General features: G+C 45.1%; 1 protein-coding gene across 1 annotated transcript; it reads right to left on the reverse strand.

The window, feature by feature from the left end:
• Window positions 1–7,616: 7,616 nt before the first annotated feature.
• LOC120812214 (lysosomal phospholipase A and acyltransferase-like) lies at window positions 7,617–20,099 on the reverse strand. The gene is made up of 7 exons (XM_040168026.2): window positions 19,735–20,099; window positions 17,651–17,807; window positions 16,532–16,650; window positions 16,311–16,409; window positions 11,045–11,269; window positions 9,247–9,359; window positions 7,617–8,613 (listed from the first exon to the last, which is right to left on the reverse strand). Exons 1-7 carry the CDS (start codon window positions 19,889–19,891, stop codon window positions 8,212–8,214), a joined length of 1,272 nt encoding a protein of 423 aa, XP_040023960.1. The 5' UTR covers window positions 19,892–20,099; the 3' UTR covers window positions 7,617–8,211.
• Window positions 20,100–20,111: the final 12 nt, after the last annotated feature.

The following is a 20,111-nucleotide window of genomic DNA, read 5'->3' on the forward strand; positions in this document are numbered from 1 at the left end:
GTTTATGACGGCTTAGATGTTACACTCGTGCAAACGTTTATCACCTGAACAATTAATTTTGTTCTAAAGATTAAATGGGTCTGTTTCTAAGTCAAAACTATCTTTTAGACAGAATTTCATCTTCGTCCCGTTTCACCTGAGCCTGTTTGCCACGGTATAAATGCATTTTTTTAACTATTTTTTTTATTTCGGGGAATATTTTCAGTCCTAGCAGTACACAAAACACTCCGTCATCTATGCACTGCACACAAATAATGGCAGATATGTTAAAGTGGAAATAATTCCATGTCTACCTGTGTTTCAATGGGACACATATTTCCGTTACACCAGACTGTACACCGGAAGCGAAGCACTGCGTGGAGGATACGAAGGCCGGTTGTTCGAAGTTTGTCGGGGGGTAAATGCGGAAGGCGAAACCAAAACAAATGATATAATGAAACATCTACGTTAACTAGAAAAGGCATTTCCTGCTGAAAATGCGTTGGAATGCAAAAAGCTGAAAGCTGAAATGAACTTTTGAAATAGCTGAAAATACAGAAAGTTGAAGGGAATTTGAATACATTTGCTGAAATTACAGATATTAGAAAAGCTGAAATTAATTTGAAATTGCTGAAAATACAGAAATGGGAGAAGCTGAAAGAAATTTCAATAGATTTGCTGAAAAAGCAGAAATGAAAACAGCTGAAATAAATGTGAAATATTGCAAAACAAAACAGAAGTTGCAAGAGCTTAAATGAATTTAAAAAAGTACAGAAATAACAAAAGCTGAGATGAATAAAAAGAGGTTTAAAATTGTTTGTAGTAATATTAGTAGTAGTATTAGTTATAGTTGTAATTGTGGTAGTAGTACTAGCAGTAGAAGTCGATTTAGTATCAATAGCAGTAGAAACAGCTGGAATACTGATACTATTAGCCATAGGAGTATTTGTAATAACATTAGTAGTAGTTGTAGTATTAATAGCAGTAGAAATACTAGTAGTATGGTAGTAGAAGTATCAGTTGTAGTACTAGTAGAAGTACTAGTAATATTCGTAGTGGTTGTAGTAGTATTTGAAAGAGCAATGCGTATTTCAACGAAACCGCTTCATGGTTAAGGTACAGATGATCATTGATTGATTGATGGGGGGGGGGGGCTAGTGTCTTTATCATATTGGTCTGTTGACAGAAAGCATAGCTGCGTCATGTGACTCCACTAATCAGGTCATAGGAGCAGCTGTGAGTCACAGACAGATCTTGCAGCATGTGAGCGCGAGTAACCACGACAACGACGCACCTGTGCTCATTAACGAGCTGCTGCAAAGGGCAGAGACAGGACAGCGAGTTACACAGAATCCACACCTCAAACAAATGACATTCAGCGCAAAACTATAACAGCTATATAAAAAATACGCTGTTTGTGCGAGACCCAAGACTCTACCGAACGCAGGGAGGTGTTATTTTTGTCTGTCCGGTAAAAAATACGGCTCCTGACAAAGTTTACAAAACGTGTACCTTCTGGATTTTTTGAGAAATATGGCGGCAGATTTGTATTGGAGCCTATGGGGCTTTTAGCAGAGGTTGTGTGACTGTTGGTCTCCGTAGGCCAAAACTAAAGAACTCTGGGATTCCATGAACGCATTAATCCAATCAGCACAACCATGCCCGCATTAATCTGAAGAAATGAAGCCTCTAGAGTGTATACTTTGGCTGCAATGACAGAAGTTCCATATTTTTTTAACCAGATTCTGGCGCTGCCTCACACTCTAGCCCTCGAGGTCCCCCCTCTAGCAGACGCAATACACACTCATGTAAAAGTCAGAAACGGAGCGAAGAACTAGTGAAACATAATCAGTGATTATGAAAAAAGTACAATAGATATCCACAAGCAGTTTTTTTCATAAAATAGTTGAGACCTGTGTCAACATTTGCAAGTTCAAATGGTGTCTGTAGCTGAAAGATTGGCGGAGCTGAAATATCTGAAAGTTGAAGAAGTTTAAGGAGGATTTGAAAACAAACTCCATTTGAAAACCATGTTAAAATATTAATGATTATTGATTTATATAAATTTAAGCTTAAGAGGTAGAAAGCTGAAAAGTCATAGCCCTAAAGCCAGAAAGAAGCTGAATATTTCAAAATTTGAACGGTTTAAATAGCTGAAAATGTGAAGGAGTTGAAAGGGGGTGCGGAAGAAATAGAAGAAGAAGCTGAAGAATAAAGATTCGAAGAACAATACTTGGAATGCATAATGCATTCCAACAATTATTCTGTGTTCGTTCGGCACAATTCGTTATGCCCTAACGTCATAATTGTAATGCGCACACGTCACAAACTCGTCCCAGGATGTTGGTCGGCTACAACAGCAGCTCGAAGGACGACAGTGAAGCGGCGACCGACCGACACAAAAGGGGGTCTCCAAAGTGTCAAGAGCAAGATGGTGGTAACAATGTCAGCCCAGCGAGGAAGAAACCCAAAATTGGGGAACAGGTTTCTAAAACTAGGTGTGTATATGTGTGTGTGTGTGTGTGTGTGTGTGTGTGTGTGTATGTGTGTGTGTGTGCCTGCTTGCGCGTGTGTGCCCTTCCTTTCTGAAGCCGAGTTACTTTAAGAGTTACTTTGAAGGATCATGCTTTATTGGGCTGTGTTTCCATCAGGCTGCCTCTTCCTGGTTGCCAAAAGTCGCTCAGCCTACAGAGAGAGAGAGAGAGAGAGAGAATGTGTTAGTATTCCCAACAGGCCTATATGTGTTTTACCCACTTACCCATATTAATGCGACGGGTGGGCTTGCATCTTGGCACAAAGCTCTTCAAAGTTTGGCGCAATGAAAGACAGTTTAAGCCTCAATTCCTTCTCAACAGCATCCAGTCTTTGCCAATGTTTAGTTTTAACTGCTGCCATAGCAGAGAAACCAGCCTCGCAGAGATAAGTTGTGGCGAAGGGCATCAAAACTCTCAAGGCTTGCTTTGCCAAGACTGCGCTTTCGTTTGAACTGTGACTGCAGTGCTCCATCAGATGACAGCTCGATCAGCTGCTCCTGCTCGTGTAATGACAGCTGTGGGACGGGCAGGGAAACTTCAAATGGATTGCGAATCCAAGCGCCAGATGTGTCCATAGGTGGAAAGTGTTTCCGTAGCTGCTCGGCGAGTTAGTTGAGGTGTTCAATTATGAGAGTTTTTACATGCTCACCCAGGTGCACGTCATTTTCCCCCAAGAACTTGTGAAGCGTAGGGAAACACAGGTGTGTGTTCCCACTGCCACAACTTGCCCAGAACCGTAGCTTCTTTATCATGGCCTCAACCCTGTCTTGTGTGTTGAACACAGTTACACTGACTCCCTGCAGACTTAGATTGAGTTCATTCAGAGCTGAGAAGATGTCCGCTAGATAGGCGAGCCTTTTCAGAAAATCTTCGTCATGCATACTGGAGGCCAAATGAAACGGATTCTCCTCAAAAAACTGCTGCAATTCGTGCCGGAGTTCAAAGAGCCTAGTCAGCACTTTGCCGCGGGACAGCCAACGCACCTCTGTGTGCAGCAGCAGTGATTTGTGTTCGCTGCCCATCTCGTTACATAACAGTGTGAATATTTGTGAATTTAGCGGACGAGCTTTAATGAAGTTCACCAGTTTGACTGCGTCGTTCAGCGCTGCAAGTAGATCAGCTGGCATGTTTTTGGCTGCGAGGGCCTCTCTGTGAATACTGCAGTGTAACCAGCTGATGGATGGGCAAACTCTCCTAATATGAGCTATAAGCCCCGTGTGTTTCCCTGTCATTGATTTTGCCCCGTCTGTGCAAATTCCCACACAGCGCTCCCAGTCGATGCCATTGGTCCTCATAAAAACGGCAATAAAATTGAAGATTTCCTGTCCTGTTGTTCGGGTAGCAAGGGGCCGACAGAACAAAAACTCTTCTTGTACCGATCCTTCAAAAAGGTAACGGACATAGAGACGAAGATTGGCCAGATTTGCAACATCTGTAGACTCGTCTACTTGCAGAGAGTAAAACTCACTTTTCTTCACACGGCTGAGTAGTACAGCCAGGATGTCTTCAGACATGGCATCAATGCGGCGCGACACAGTGTTATTGGACACAGGAATCATGTCCAACTTTTTTGTCTCTTTCTCTCCAATTATACACTCCACCATTTCTTTGGCCGATGGCAAACACACGTCTTCGGCCATTGTGTGCGGCAGCCCCTTTTTCCCTACTCTGTAACTGAGCAGATATGAAGCCCGTAGTGCGTCTTTCGTAGACCCAACGCATGAATGAAACTGCATTTTCTTTTGGCTTTTCTGCAACTCCTCCAATTTCACTTTAAAAAATATAAGGGGCTTGTGACTTAAATGGCCATGTTTCGTGTGCATGTGACGACGGAGATAAGATGGCTTCAGACAGCTGTTTGCTAGAACCTTACTGCACAACACGCACTGCGGCTTCGGACAATCTGTATCGCCGATCCAAGTGAAGCCCAGACCCAGATAATTGTCATCATATTTTCTTCTTTTTTTCCCGTCTGGTGTTCACCCTCATCACTTCTTTTTTGGCATCTCCTACCCTGCTCTTCGGTTTCCTCCCGTGCATCTTCTGACTCCCGCTCATTTTCTGTCTCTATCCTCTCCGTCTCTGTTGCCTCCAAATCCTCTCTCTCTCTTGGTCCCTCTCCTCCTTCGTGACTAATAACTTTATTATAAGACGTCCCACTTGACAGTTTCCATGATTTCAGCCAGTTAAGCATATTTACACGATCAATGAAACGAGTTGGCGCGCATATTTCCTAGCGGCTGCAGTGCATGAAAGAAGAGCATGCTGCTGTCTTCTTCTACGTTTCTATCAAAAAATAATATATTATAGTATTTATATTTAAAATAAAAGCGATTACAAAGGAAATGTTTACTTACTTTCATGCTTTTTTTATTGTATGGAAAAATCCTTTTATATATGTCAATGAAAAAATCCCACTTAAAAAAACTGACCGCCATTATATTTGTCCTCCCGCGCACCCCCTGGTCGCAGCTCGCGCACCCCTTTGGGAATCCCCGCCCTAGTCCTTCATCTCTTTTGGGATTCCTCCTCTGCTGAATACGTGAACCTTGTGAGCAATTGTTTTTGTGGTCATGCACCTTAGTGGAATGGCCTCAGGGTACCTTGTTGCGTAATCAAGGATTACCAGAATATATGTGTCCTCTAGCCGATTTTAAGAGGGGACACATAGTCCATAGCAATACAGTAAAATGGCACTATTAATCTGTTATGGGGAGAGGTATGAGGAGACTCCTAAAATGAGACTTGGGGCCGCTCCGAACCGGCCCCTCAAATTTGGCAGTAGGGAGGCTTCATCCTCCCCACCATCAGTGCAGGCCCCGATGAGAAGGCAAAAAAAGCGTTGTCTAGGGTCTACTTTGGAGCTCAGGGAGCTCCTTCTTTCTTCTAGTGCTACACACACCACTTTAGCCACACTTACTGACCAAACATACTGGTGGGAGTGGGCTCTCTCTCTTGGCACTTTAATTTTGACCCAAATTTCGTACTTGGGAACCGTCCCTGGTTTGGCGCAGCCAGGGATATAGTGGACACTCCCGACCCACCAGAACTGGGACTGGAAGGAATGGAACTTTCAGCTGAAAGCTGCCCTCAACTGTAGTGAGTGTGATGACCCCCGTAGGGTACTCTTTAGAGTCTCCGTGTACGCAGCAGACCGGCACCAACTCCCCAGGACTTAATGGTTCCAGAAGATGGGGTTGGACGAGGGACACAACACTGCCCAAGCCTACCAGCGCTTCTATGTCCGTCCCATCCACTTTATGACTGGTATCATATGGACTAGTGATGTTTCCTCCACGTAACAGGAGGCGAGCAAGTGAGCGAGTTTTCCACCCGATGAGTCGGCTTTGGGCATCCATGCACTGTTCCCCGGACAGTCCCAGGATATGGGGTCTGACTCTCCACTGTTCAGGTGTCCTAGTCCTAGGTACCTCTTCCCTTAATCTCCGGTTGACCTCAGGGCCCGCTTGGGTTGATTTCATCAGATCACCTGTAACCCTTTGGCTATCAACCAAGCTAACCATGGTTAGCTTGGTTGATAGCCAAATGATGATGAATGATGCAATCAGATGACTGATCTGATTGCATCATTCATCATTTTCTTGGCCTCATATGGTAGGGATCGCATGTATTTGTCTATCACAATCCTCTCCAAGACACTTAGCTTCTCCAGTCAGCCAAGCTTTGGTTACTTGACCGAAGTCATACATTTGTGTCAGTCATGGAACCTCTGGGCTTTTGCTGCTAAACTGTAGCCTGTAATGGGAAAATGATATGTGACCCTTTTAAATGCTTCATTCGTATAACCAGTTTATTAGTTGCAAGTGCTTAGGTCACAAAGGCCCTGACAAAGAACTGATGTCTCCCACTTGGATTAGATGTTTCCAGCGGCATAGCTGTAGAGACTGAACAAAGTGTTTGTTATGTCTATGACCACCTTTGTTTAAGCATGTTGGGAGAGCAAGGACACGGTCAAAGAACTGATGTGTCTCACATGGACAAGGTATTCCCAGTACCCTGGCTGTAGAGACTCAACAAGATGGTTAACGGTTTCTGTTGACGCCACCGATATCTAAGTTTAGGTATAAGAACTGCCTCGATGTGTTGGGAAGAAAAAGGAGGTTCTTGACAGTCTACTGACCACGTAGCTGTTGTGACCCTTTTTCCCTTGCAAGGAAATAAACGGAGAAAAGACATACTTGACTCAGAGCCTTTGATTCTTACTTAACGATTGTCTGTGCAAAATCTTCCACCACAAGCCATACCTTGCCAGGATTCCCTTTTTTAAAACCGCATATTCCTTGTCCGGGTCCATCGGGAGGTCAAGGTAGGCTTGCTGGGCTGGACGGACAAGGAACGGGCCAATGAGATATGCTCAGGTCTTGTTGGGCCAGCCCTCCCTCTTACCTGTGCGCTCGAAGGCCATCAGGTAGGCCTCTATATTGTGGCTCTGTCATTTTGGAAATGAACCGGGTGGGATTTGGCTGACTGGTCCTTTCTCTAGGTGTATGCCTGCCTTCTGCCTTTGATCCTCAACCGACCTTTTATGAACATATCAAATACCTATGCAAAACCTCCTTCTATCATCTCAAATTCCTCACCAATTCCGCCAAACTCCTCACCACTTTGACCCTGTCAAAGCTCGTCCAGGGCTTTAGCTCTAAGATGGACTACTGTAACTAACTTCTTCAAGTGTGTGTGTGAGATGATGGGCAGTCATTTAGAATCGGTTTAGTTTCAGGTGGGAAGGATGGCTAGCAAATGTTGCGTATAGAAAGCCCTGTCTTTGTCATTTTCAGTTTATAATGATGGGGGATTGAGATTACATGCCTAGTAATATGCAATCATATCATATGCAATCAAGCATCAGGGAAAAAAATGAGTCTCATTCTGACAAACCCCTGCATCAACGCAAATTATTTCTTAGACAACATCTTTATGTGTGCATGCTGCGTGTGTGTGTTCGTGTGCCCGCAGGAAAGTGCCCGCATCCTACACCGCCCATCACAATAATGCAAATTAGGCGTCATTGACGGCGCCCTCCCCCTGTTGTCACCTTTTTTACCCCTCCTGGTTTTGCAGGTCTGATTTAAACCACAGGTATGTGAGTAAGTGCACTCTATCCATTTATTCTTGTTTAACCATCACGTGACTAAAATCCACTTTAAAATGTAAAAATGCACAACACAATTAAAACAAAGCCCTTGGACCATCAGGGGATTACAACTTGACCGCATGCAAAAAAACAACAACATAGTTACACTGAGAAAGCCATAAAAAAGTATCTTTCCTTTTCAACGTAACAACATTAGAGTCAACAGTGATCAGAAATCATTTCACAACATTCATAACTTCATTCATAACTGATTAATTACTCTGGAAAGTGGCCCATACAAACACAGTGCTGTACCATGAGATCTTTGACTAGGTCAATTCAGGGGGTTATTTAAAAGCTCAGACCAATATAAATATCTTTGTATTCAGGCTTACCCGAAGGCAACCAACCTAAAATGAAATCTCTGTAAAATTACAGCTATAAAATTATTTAAAAACACACAATTCCAATAATTGTTCCTAAACAACATAGGCGCACAGGGAAACATTTGGCAGTTGGTGTTAAGAGAGACAGGCGAGATGAGTCGGCACCTCTGTGTGTGTGGGTGTAGTTTGAATATCTCAGAGGGTGTTGCTGTGGATATCACAGGGATAAAAGCACTTTCTTGATGTAAGCCACGGTCGTGTAGTTCACCAGCATGTCCACGTGTTCGTTGGCCGGGAGTTCCAGCAACGTCACCGGCTGCTTCTGCCGTCCCACCCACCGCCCGCACTGGACGGCGCTCCATAGGTTCACCGTCCCATCCCCGTCGCCCAGCACCACCGTGGGCTCCACGTCGGGGAAGTCTTCCGAGTACTTATAGGCCTCGGCCGTGGCGACGCCGCTGCCATACAAGCAGTGGACGGCCACGCCTGGCGGCGTGAAGTCGGCCACTAGCGTCTCTGTGTCCTGCCGCATCTGCCAGCCGTCCTCGAAGCCGATGTCCGTGTAGAGCCTCTTGAAGTCCAGCACAGTGTAGTTGGTGGTGGGTGTCTGCACAAACACCTGAGGATGGACGGAGAGGAAAAAGTGTTTCTTTACTTGTTTGAGTTTTACCATTTTCATTTAAAATATATTTTTTCCATCATGGAGTTTTTAAAAGATAGCTTAAATGTTTCATTCTAAGAAAACGTGCATTTTTGTTGCTCTGTATTAATCCAGCATGCTGGGATTTACATTAATAATCACCGCTGGCAGTGCAGTATGCCATTTCAACAGGTTCTCCTTCACCTTCATTGAAGATACATTTATAATTGAGTTGTGCTATCTTGAAAAGCTGTTTTTGCCATCACGAGAGACGTCCTTTGGTCAACTTGACTAAGGTGCAATACTCACTCTCCTTTCTGCTTTCTGCCAACTTTAAAAAGAAGTACTTGGTTCTTAAGCTGTTAACATGCTGGTTGCTCTTTGTCATTGAGCTGTTGTTGCAGCAGTTGCCTGTTGCTACTGATAACAGTTAAGTGATTGCTTTGATAAAAGACAGATGCCGAGTGTAAAACCTCAAACTGGCCTCTGAAGTTCTGTCCTAAAATCAGGGCCGGCCAGAATGTCTTCACTTGTTGGAGAAAGGTTTTCTTTTCTCCCTTATCTTTGAACTAAAATGTGTCATCCAAAACAAACACACAAACACCCACATACCTTATCTTTGGGCCAGGAGTTGGCATAAGGGAGCAACCAGGTGGTGGAAACAGCAGAACGTTGCTGGAAGCGAACCTTCAGTGAGCTGATCACCGGGATGCGGTTATTATCACCTGTGGGTAGACAAACAAAACTGTTGAGGTAGAACTAAAACCTGGCTGGGAATTTTTTGCCTCAGACCCCAAAACCAGCGGGGAGCAGTTCTCTGTTCACTGTGTGTGAATGTCCTGTGAGACACAGATACACGGTGCAGTGTGTTGTACAGTCCCGTTCACCAGTGTGGCAGGTTGTACGAGTAGAGCAGGGAAACATTTACAGCCAATTGAGGATTGGATGTAAACGTCCTTTTTCCATTTCAGCGTGATCAAATGGAGGAACAAAGTACGGGTGAGACCCGTCGTTGCACTACACAAGCTGTCCAAATCACGTGCTTTTAAACGGCACTCGTCTACCTGCCCCAAATCGGCACTGTTCACAGAGCATCATCTCCTGTAGCTCAGCTAAGCTATATAAAGTATTTTAGCATCTTTAAGCCCATTGTATGGGGTTCTTCCAGCAGCCACTTAATTGTCATAAACCTCGTCCTGAGCTGTAGCAAGCAGCCTTTTTATAGACAAGTTTCCTGAGTGAAATAAGCGGGCCGCCATTGGCCTTTCACTCTGCCAACGACTTCCGGTTGTGTCTGCAAAGCACTTCCGGTTAGCGAGTTAGCTTCTTTTACGGTCATTGGTTAGCGTGCAGAAAAAGTAAACTATGGATGGTGTTACACGCCGACACGGCTCCGGGACATATTGTGCTGTTCACGGTTGCAACAACTCGTGGCGATTGCTGAATGTTTGGTCGGAAGGAGAATGTTTCGACCATCTACAAGTGAGTAAAATGCTATAGATTTGCACTCAAATACGGAAGGCTTATCATTCACGGTCAACACAGTCTACTAATCATTACGCAGATGAATGTCAGCTTTTTCATAGAAAAAAAAGTAAGTTAATACCTTTATCCATTCCAAAGCTATTAATAGATATTCCCATATCGTGTAAAAGTACACAGCCCACTGTCGGAATGGAGGTACTGAAACGCCTCTGAGCTTTTCAGGTTATTAATTGCATTCCCATCCACCGCCATGGAATCAATAAAATAAGAAAAGATCTTGGATGTTGTGATGCTGGGCCATATCGACATGCTGTCCGCCCATGATGTTACCTTACTTGGATGCGGAATGGTCAAAACAGCATTTTTAACAAGATTTTCGGTCGAATGTTGCCATTCCAAAGCCATTTTTACACCACTACTCAGCCTGCGCCGGAAGTTCTTGGCAGAAGCAGGAAGTAAACCGGAAGTGCCCTGGAAACTTGTCTATAGTTTTGGTAAACCTACGTAGAAACAGACTGACAAAGTTAGCAACTAGCCAGGGAGAGCAGTTAGTGGCCCTGGAAAAAAGGGAACCTGAACTACCTAAAAGGAAACCTGCTCTACCTCAGAGGGCTTTTAGTTTGGCAAAATAAACTTTGCAAATGAACAAAAACAAAAGTGGGCCTCGAGTGAACATGGCATGATAACGTTCCGTAGCCTCAGATTTTTAAAATCTGTGACCATTCTGAAGGATGGGACCGCGGACAGACAACCTGCCTCCAATACGGGGCATAAAAACTCAACATAAAAACAAGTGAAGACTGATTTCTGTGGAGATTGTTTAAGTTCTCGTGAGCTGTCTTTGTTTCATTTAGGAATTTTTGGGTGACGAACGTATTTGTCTATAACAAAACATAAAGCACATCAGACCCGCTCCACCTCTTACCGGAAATGATCACACGGAGGGTCTTGGCCACGCCCCCCCACGGCGCTCCCAGAGAGATGAAATCTTTGATGTATCTGTCTTTCCAGGCCTGTGGCTGCTGGTTGAGGAAGTACAGGGTGTACAGGTTTCCCATGCTGTGAGCGATGATCACCACGGGCCCCCCGGCCTTGTGCGCCATCTCCTCAATCATCTTTTGCAGCGCCAAAAAGTACTCCTTATTCTCATCTGGTAAGAAGACAAAAGAACAACAAAGAAAATGAGAAAACTACATTCCCCCTTTGGCCCAGGAGTAAAGTTCAAGTAATTTATTGGAACACTTTGTTTAATTCCTTGCTGGATTTGAGATGGAAGCTACAAGGGGGGTGCAAACCCAAACACACACACTACCAATAAAACTATAACAAATAAAATTACAAAAAACTTTGAGAGAGAGAGAGGGAGAAAGATATTTGCGACTGGGGAAAAGCGCGAATCAGATAGTTTGTTCCAGCTAAAACGGAGCCAACGGCACAATGAAAAGGTACAAGTATGAAAATATAACGAGGCATATCCACGAGTGTCTTAAAATAATGCTGGCACACAGCATGAGGCCCACTAAATTGACAAGACTTTGAAACACCCCACCCTGAAAATATTAATATTATAATATTCACAAGACTATGATCCTGCTGTTAAATATGTTGCTGAAAATAGATTGTTTGCACAGAAAGTAAGTTAATTTTATTGCAAAAAAATAGTCTACTGTGGAGTGAAAATATCCATCCATCCATCCATCCATCCATTTTCAACCGCTTATCCGGGGTCGGGTCGCGGGGGCAACAGCTCCAGCAGGGGACCCCAAACTTGCCTTTCCCGGGCCACATCTACCAGCTCTGACTGGGGGATCCCAAGGCGTTCCCAGGCCAGTGCAGAGATATAATCTCTCCACCTAGTCCTGGGTCTTCCCCGGGGCCTCTTCCCAGCTGGCCGTGCCTGGAACACCTCCCTAGGGAAGCGCCCAGGGGGCTCACCAGATGCCCAAACCACCTCAACTGGCTCCTTTCGACGCAAAGGAGCAGCGGCTCTACTCCGAGCTCCTCGCGAATGGCTGAGCTTCCCCGACTACGCCTCGATATCCTGTCCATGAAAACCACAAACAAGATTGGTGACAAGGCGCAGCCCTGGCGAAGGCCAACCCTCACCGGAAACGCCTTCGACTTACTGCCGAGCACCCGAACACAGCTCTCGCTTTGGGCGTACAAGGATTGGATGGCCCCAAGCAAGGACCCCCTCACCCCGTACTCCCGCAGCACCTCCCACAGTATCTCTCGGGGGACCCGGTCATACGCCTTCTCCAAGTCCACAAAACACAAGTAGATTGGATGAGCATACTCCCAAGCCCCCTCTATGATCCTGGAAAGAGTGAAGAGCTGGTCTGTTGTTCGAGTGAAAATATGTACTTAGGTAATATGTACTTACTTTAGAAAGAAAACAGAGTTTATATATTATAATGCAAAACCAAGATGGTGTGACCCATGTGGGCTGGGCCCCTCATCATCCATTATGTTAAAGTTTGGGAACCACTGCTCAAAGGGCACTGGACCAGTTGAAATATGTGTGGCTGATCACGATGATGATGAACATTTCACTTTCCAGTAATAGATCAGTTACAGACCGGCTGATATATTTTACTTGCAGTCTGTCTTGTATCGAGGACAAAGAACCAAGTGTCTTATATTATACACTCATGAGATCATTATGGGGCACAAAGTGAACTGAAAACCAGTGAGAAGGTAGGTATCCAGCAGTCACTCGACTTCCTCGCTCTCACCGAGACCTGGATCACACCTGAGAACACATCCACCCCAGCCGCTCTCTCCTCCGCCTTCTCCTTCAGCCACACTCCCAGGCCCACTGGTAGGGGTGGTGGCACAGGTCTACTCATTTCACCCAAATGGAGCTTTTCTCTCTACCCTCTACCACCATCCACCCCATTGTCCTTTGAATTCCATGCTGTAACAGTCACTCACCCGGTACAATTAACCATCGTTGTCCTCTACCGTCCGCCAGGCTCCTTAGGTCATTTCTTGGAAGAACTGGACATTCTCCTGTCCAACTTCCCCGAAAATGGACCTCCGCTCATCCTCCTGGGTGACTTCAACATCCAGACAAAGAAGTCATCTGACCTCTTACACCTACTTTCTTCCTTCGCTCTGTCACTCAGTCCCTCTCCTCCTACTCACAAAGCCGGCAATCACCTTGACTACATCTTTACTAGAAACTGCTCTACCACTAACCTCTCTGTAACTCCACTTCATGTGTCTGATCACTTCTTCATCTCTTACTCCCTTCCACTCTCTATAACTAACAAACCTCCCTCATTGACTAACTCTATACCGGCTCGTCGCAATATTCGCTCCCTCTCTCCCTCCTCGCTGGCATCCTCTGTTCTATCAGCTCTCCCTTCAACTGATTCCTTCTCACTCTTGCATCCGAACGCTGCTGCAGAGACTCTCCTCTCAACTCTTTCCTCCTCTCTAGACTCTCTCTGCCCTCTTACGACACGACGGACTGGCAAATCCCTTCCGGCTCCGTGGCTGTCTCAACCGGTCTGTGCCATGTGAGCCACCATGCGAGCGTCGGAAAGGAGATGGCGTAAATATAAACGACCTGACGACCTGCTTAAATTTAAATCTCTCCTCTCCTCGTTTTCTGCTTCTATCTCTGCTGCCAAAAGCGCTTTCTACCAATCCAAAATCGAATCTTCATTTTCTAACCCCAAAAAACTCTTCTCGATCTTCTCCAATCTCCTCGAACCCCCTACCCCTCCTCCCCCCTCCCCCCTTCTTCCGGGAGACTTTGTCAACTACTTCACCAAGAAAATAGCTGACATACGCTCCTCCTTCTCAAACCCACCTCCTACTTCTCGCGTCGCACCGACCTCACCTCTTTCGCCCTCACTTTCCTCTTTCACCGCCCTCTCTCCTAACCAAATTCTTACCCTAGTAACCTCTGCCCGTCCGACCACCTGCCCTCTTGACCCCATTCCATCACATCTTCTACAATCTATCGCACCTGATCTTCTTCCGTTCCTCACCTGTCTCATCAACAACGCTCTGTTATCTGGCTGTTTTCCCAATTCTCTGAAGGAGGCAAGAGTCAACCCCCTCCTGAAGAAACCTACCCTCAACCCTTCTGAAGAAAACAACTACAGACCGGTCTCTCTTCTTCCCTTTTTGTCCAAAACCCTTGAACGTGCTATCTTTAATCAACTCTCCTCTTATCTCCACTGTAACAACCTCCTTGACCCCCACCATTCAGGTTTCAAGGCAGGCCAATCCACAGAGACTGCTCTCCTTGCTGTCTCAGAGCAACTCCACACTGCTAGAGCCGCCTCTCTCTCCTCTGTCCTCATCCTTCTGGACCTATCTGCTGCATTTGACACGGTCAACCACCAGATCCTTATTTCCTCCCTTCAGGAACTTGGTGTCACAGGCTCTGCTCTCTCCCTTCTCTCGTCCTACCTCGACGGCCACACCTACCGGGTAACCTGGCGAGGATCTGTGTCGGAACCTTGTCCTCTTACTACTGGAGTTCCTCAGGGTTCCGTGCTGGGTCACCTCCTGTTTTCGCTTTACACCAACTCTCTTGGCGCTGTCATTCGCTCGCATGGCTTCTCTTACCACAGCTATGCCGATGACACCCAACTAATTCTCTCCTTCCCTCACTCGGACACCCAGGTGGCGGCTCGGATCTCTGCCTGTCTAACTGACATCTCTCAGTGGATGTCCGCCCACCATCTGAAAAGCCACAACCCCGACAAGACTGAACTACTTCTCTTTCCTGCAAAAGATTCGCTTACCCAGGACCTGACAGTCAACTTTGGAAACTCCGTACTAACGGCCACTCTGACCGCTAAGAACCTCGGCGTCACACTCGACAGCCAACTCTCCCTGACTCCCAACATTGCCGCGACAACGCGATCCTGTAGATACACGCTCTACAACATCAGGAGAATACGTTCCCTTCTCACTCAGAAGGCAGCGCAGGTACTGATTCAGGCTCTTGTCATCTCCCGCCTGGACTACTGCAACTCCCTCCTGGCTGGTCTCCCTGCCACTGCCATTCGACCTCTGCAGCTCATTCAGAATGCAGCAGCTCGACTGGTCTTCAACCTTCCGAAATTCTCCCACACTACTCCACTCCTCCGCTCTCTTCACTGGCTACCTGTGGCCGCCCGCATCCAGTTCAAAACATTGGTGCTCACGTACCATGCTGTGAATGGATCGGGTCCAGCTTACATCCAGGACATGGTCAAACCCTACATCCCAACCCGCACTCTCCGCTCTGCATCTGCAAAACTACTCGTTCCTCCCCCACTGAGAGCAAAACACTCAAATAGATCTCAACTCTTTGCTGTCCTTGCGCCGAAATGGTGGAACGAGCTCTCTGAATACACCAGGACCGCAGAGAGCCTTCACATCTTCCGCCGCAAACTAAAGACACACCTCTTCAGACTCTACCTCGACTAAAGACTAACAAATTGTAGCACTTAAATTGTACTTGTAACGTCACTCATCTATAGCAAATTGTAAATTGGCTTATTTGAGGAAATTGCACTTTCTTGTTTCTTGTTCTCCTGAGTTTGTACCCTATGGTTGAATGCACTTATTGTACGTCGCTTTGGATAAAAGCGTCCGCTAAATGACATGTAATGTAATGTAATGTAGACAAATACTATGTGCGCGCTTGCAGTTAAATGTCCAGAGAGAATCAATACACGTAACAATGAACACTTTAGCTGAAATGTACACATGTGATTCACTCCCAATGATAATCTGAACAACCGTTGAACCGCATGAAATGGTACTTTGAGAGGGGGGAGGGGGGTGTTTGAGCAAATGATGCATGCAGGATATTCCTAGATAGTCTGAGAGGGTTCAACACTACCATTATTTTATGGGCCTTTAAAAAATCACCTCGGTCCGACCTCTCCAACATGTAAGAGGAACAATATGCATTTTAGATCGGTTTAGTTGAAAAGTTTCTCTAAATCCTGAATCTAAAAGAGAAATGCATCCGTTTCTGTGTGCCTCACGTCTGAAATATTCCAGCACTTTGTACTCATACTTCTTTCCTGCTGAGAGGAACAGTTACACATATTTAGCAGTGAAATCATCTTATGAGACGCGTGAAAACCGTAGGTGAGGACGGCGGCTCAGGGGTTGAGAGTGTGTGCGTGTTTGTGAGTGTGCGTGCGTGTGTGTGTATGCGCCTGGTTTCTTACTGGGGGCTTTCCTCCAATCATAGGGAGCTCCTCTCACGTCATCATCTCTGGTGTAGCCCCACTCGACCATTGCCTGCACTATATTGAAGAAATACATGCCTAGGAGACATGCAGGAGAGGAGGACGACACTTCAGTGGAGTCCCGATTCCTTTTGGTCAATTTAGAGATCAAGATAGTGAGGACAACTCGCTCTTACTGCGAGCCGTTTGGTTTTACTCACCCACACTGCGTTTGCTTGGGTCCAGATACTCCACCGAATAGGTCTGTCCAAACCCCGGGACGCGGATTTCCACACCGGGCGGGGACGAGCTGCTGTGTGTGGTCCTGTTGTAGATCAGCCTGCAAACACACACACCATTTGACCAGAGTCATTTCTGCATCCGAGGTGAACCACAAAGCCCCACTCACATAGCTTTCAGTACTTGACAACAGTACCGCTTCCCATTTCAAATCTCCATCTTACATCAACCGCATTTGCAACAACGCAGATGTAATGGCACATGTCTGCGTTCTGACAAGCAACAGGCAACATTTACAAGAAAATGCTCCCACAATACAATGCAAATCCCCCCCCCCCCCCCCCCAAAAAAACAGAAAGTTTAACTGAAACTGCATTGCTCGGTTACATCGTGCCATGTCCATTCAGCCTGACGCTCCTGCAGTGGACGCGAACAGTCCTGTAGTGTGACTCGTTAACACGTGACGGATTCTATTTAGTCTATGGTAAATTGACGTTAGCTATCTTCGGATGGGACACTTTTGAGGCAATTGGCTGCCTTTAAGTGTTAAAACATTGTCCTGTAAATTTGAATTGGAGAAACTTTCATAAATTATCGGTACTTAATTCAAATTAAGACCGATTACTGAACTTTGCCTAAAGATGATTGTACAATCTAATCTCTGGTTTCCCACCACCTTTTGTTAAACGTTGATTTTCTGAGCTCAACTATTGTGTATCTGCGTTAAAAAATGTGTATTTTGGGGCCACAAAAATGCCATGCAAGCCAGTCCCATGAACGGCCTTCACACCATCTGCCATTTGTACAAGTCGCCCCATGCTGCTGCCTCGGTTTCACAAGAGGAGCATCAGTCAAGATGAAGAAAAAAAAAATCAATCTTCTATCCTGTTTCCACCCTTACCTCGCTGATACAGAGTCCAAAGTCAGTATTTTCAACGTAGGTCAACAACTGTTCACACAAAGTCAACCAGGTCATTGACCCCGATCTACCAAACTCCCTTATGTGACACAGACAGCATGACGAGAATGTGCACAAACACAAAATCATAATGTGATGAGATTTGCATTGATACCTGTTTCATAATTCCTTATTACGATACCTCATGTTGTCCACCCAACAGTCTATGGCTAGGGGGATCAGCAGCTCCACGTTGAGCCACAGCGTGAAGAAGGAGTCGGTCTTCTTATAGCAGATGTAATGGACCACACTGGGTTTGTCCAGCTTTGCCTCCAACTGGTTGCCCAGATCCCCAGGAACTGCAACAGTAGCCACGTTAGCAATGAGAAGCATTTATCAGGCATACTGTTAGCGCAGGTACATATACAGTGTAATGGCAGTAACACATTTAGCATATGCTTAGTGCCGTTGCACTTTATATTATCCAACGTGTTTTTGGTTTTGACATTCACAATTAGTTTATCCATTTATGGACAAAGTGTTTTTGTTCTGCTATGTGTGCTCTGCTGAAAGATGAATTCAGATGTGTACACTGGAATATGAAGCCACTTCTTAATGTTTGATGCCTTGTAGCAAGCACATACACTTCAAAACACACTCATTTTTAAAAGGAAAACGGGATATGGACATTTTCAGCATCAGTTTTTTTTCAAAAAAAAAAACGAGTGAATCTAATTAGACGTTCAGAATCCGAACTAGAAACATTCATTGTCCAAGTATGTTGGACATTGAACAAAAAATAATAAGTTACAATTAAATCAACAATACAATATAAGAGAGATATAACATAATATCTTAAATACAACAAAAAAAAAAAAGCTGGACAGGCAAACAGAAAATACTATATAACAATACTCAGTGCTTTGTTCAAAGATTACTTAAATGGGACGGGAAAAAATAAATCTTTGAATGGTTTAATTATTAACATTTCTTTTTACTAAACCGCACCAGTTGACAGAATGTTTTCTCGCTGGTACATAGTTTCCTTTGCAGCAACACTCGCTTAAGACATCTTGTTGCTTCAGACTGGATCCTCAAATAGCGAGTTCTTCTCTTGCAGCATTAGATGAATAATCAGCCCTTTTGGTTGCGTCACTGTCAGCATATCACAACATTACAGAAGCAACACAGATACAACTATCATTATTTTTAATAGTATTGTAACCAACACATAATGTCCACTCAATGATATCTAGCTGAAGACGGATGAAAGGAAAGATAACACATATTTTGAATGACACGTTTGTGTGTGTGTGTGTGTGTGTGTGTGTGTGTGTGTGTTTGTCGTACAATAAAACTATTTTAACCACTGTTATATAATCAGAAAGGCATTGGTTTCTCGGAGTAGTCTTCTGATGTTGAGTAGGTATTGTTTAGAGATGAGTAACCTTTGCTCAAACAAACTAACAGCACGGGGTCACTGCAGGTCAAGTAGCAACACGGCCTGCTATCAGAGGCTGCGGTTGTAACTCGACCAAACACGGATAAGAATCCGATAAACCCAAATCCCGTTGATAATGGGGTGTGAAGAAGCAAAAGGATTTGCACATATGAACTGTTGATTGGCATTACGGTACATCTCATGACCTGGATTGTGAACAGAAATTTATATAAATTGTTTACATAACTGTCTCAGGATTCAACAGTCTAAATCAAGGCTTTATCCGTGTCCTGTGTACATGGTTTGCTTTTTCTGTTTCCAATGGTCATATGATGAGTGAAGTTACACTGCTCTGGTTGTAAACAACCGACCATGACACACACACTACGCCCATTGAACACAAGGACGGAAATATTTACTGATCTCGCAAAAACATGTCAACACTAGCGTGGCGTTCATATTTTTGTTTTACATTTGCCTCACGATGCCCTGCCTAACACCTTTCAGAAATACGACAAATATTAAAAACGCATTCTTTAAAACTGACTGATTATCAATCAATGATAACAAAAAACATTTAGGAAAAGTAGCAATATAAACGAGGTATGGAAAATTTGTACGAATTCGTTGTGCCCGAATTGTCTGAATACTATCCGAATTTGAAATGTGTTGAGGTTTACTTCAAGCTCCCAACGCCCTACGAGACACGCAAGGAGGTCTTAAACGTGCTGAATTCTGAAGGGAGTCTGGTCCATCTTCACTACCGCAGCTAGCTGTTGAGCGGCGTCAATAATAAGTTACGCAATTATTTAGCACACCGGAGATATAAAGAAACAAACACTTACTGAGAACCACGGGGGGCCTCGCGGGCTGACAGGACTTGTCGCCGTGACATTTGTCCAGCGGGATTCCTCTGCTCGGAGCCGACAAACACCACAACAACAACAACAAGCCGACTCGCAGCAGCGGAGAGCGGGCGGTTACGCGCCGCCGAGCCGCCATGGCTCCGGATCTCTCATAGACGGACAGCCATGCTGGTGCCTGTGGGCAGGAGTCTTTGCTAGAATGTAACGGGGGACGAGGAGAGACGGGGCAATAAGAAGGCGCCGGTCACGAGGGGAAGATTACTTGGCGATCCAGCCGGCAACGCAACTTCCGCAATCGAGTCAGAAGTCATCGACCGGAGATAAAAGCGCCGCGTTTAGACTCTACAAGCGTGATC

Source organism: Gasterosteus aculeatus, chromosome Y, assembly GCF_964276395.1.
Source record: "Gasterosteus aculeatus chromosome Y, fGasAcu3.hap1.1, whole genome shotgun sequence".
NCBI classification, from domain to species: Eukaryota; Metazoa; Chordata; class Actinopteri; order Perciformes; family Gasterosteidae; genus Gasterosteus; species Gasterosteus aculeatus.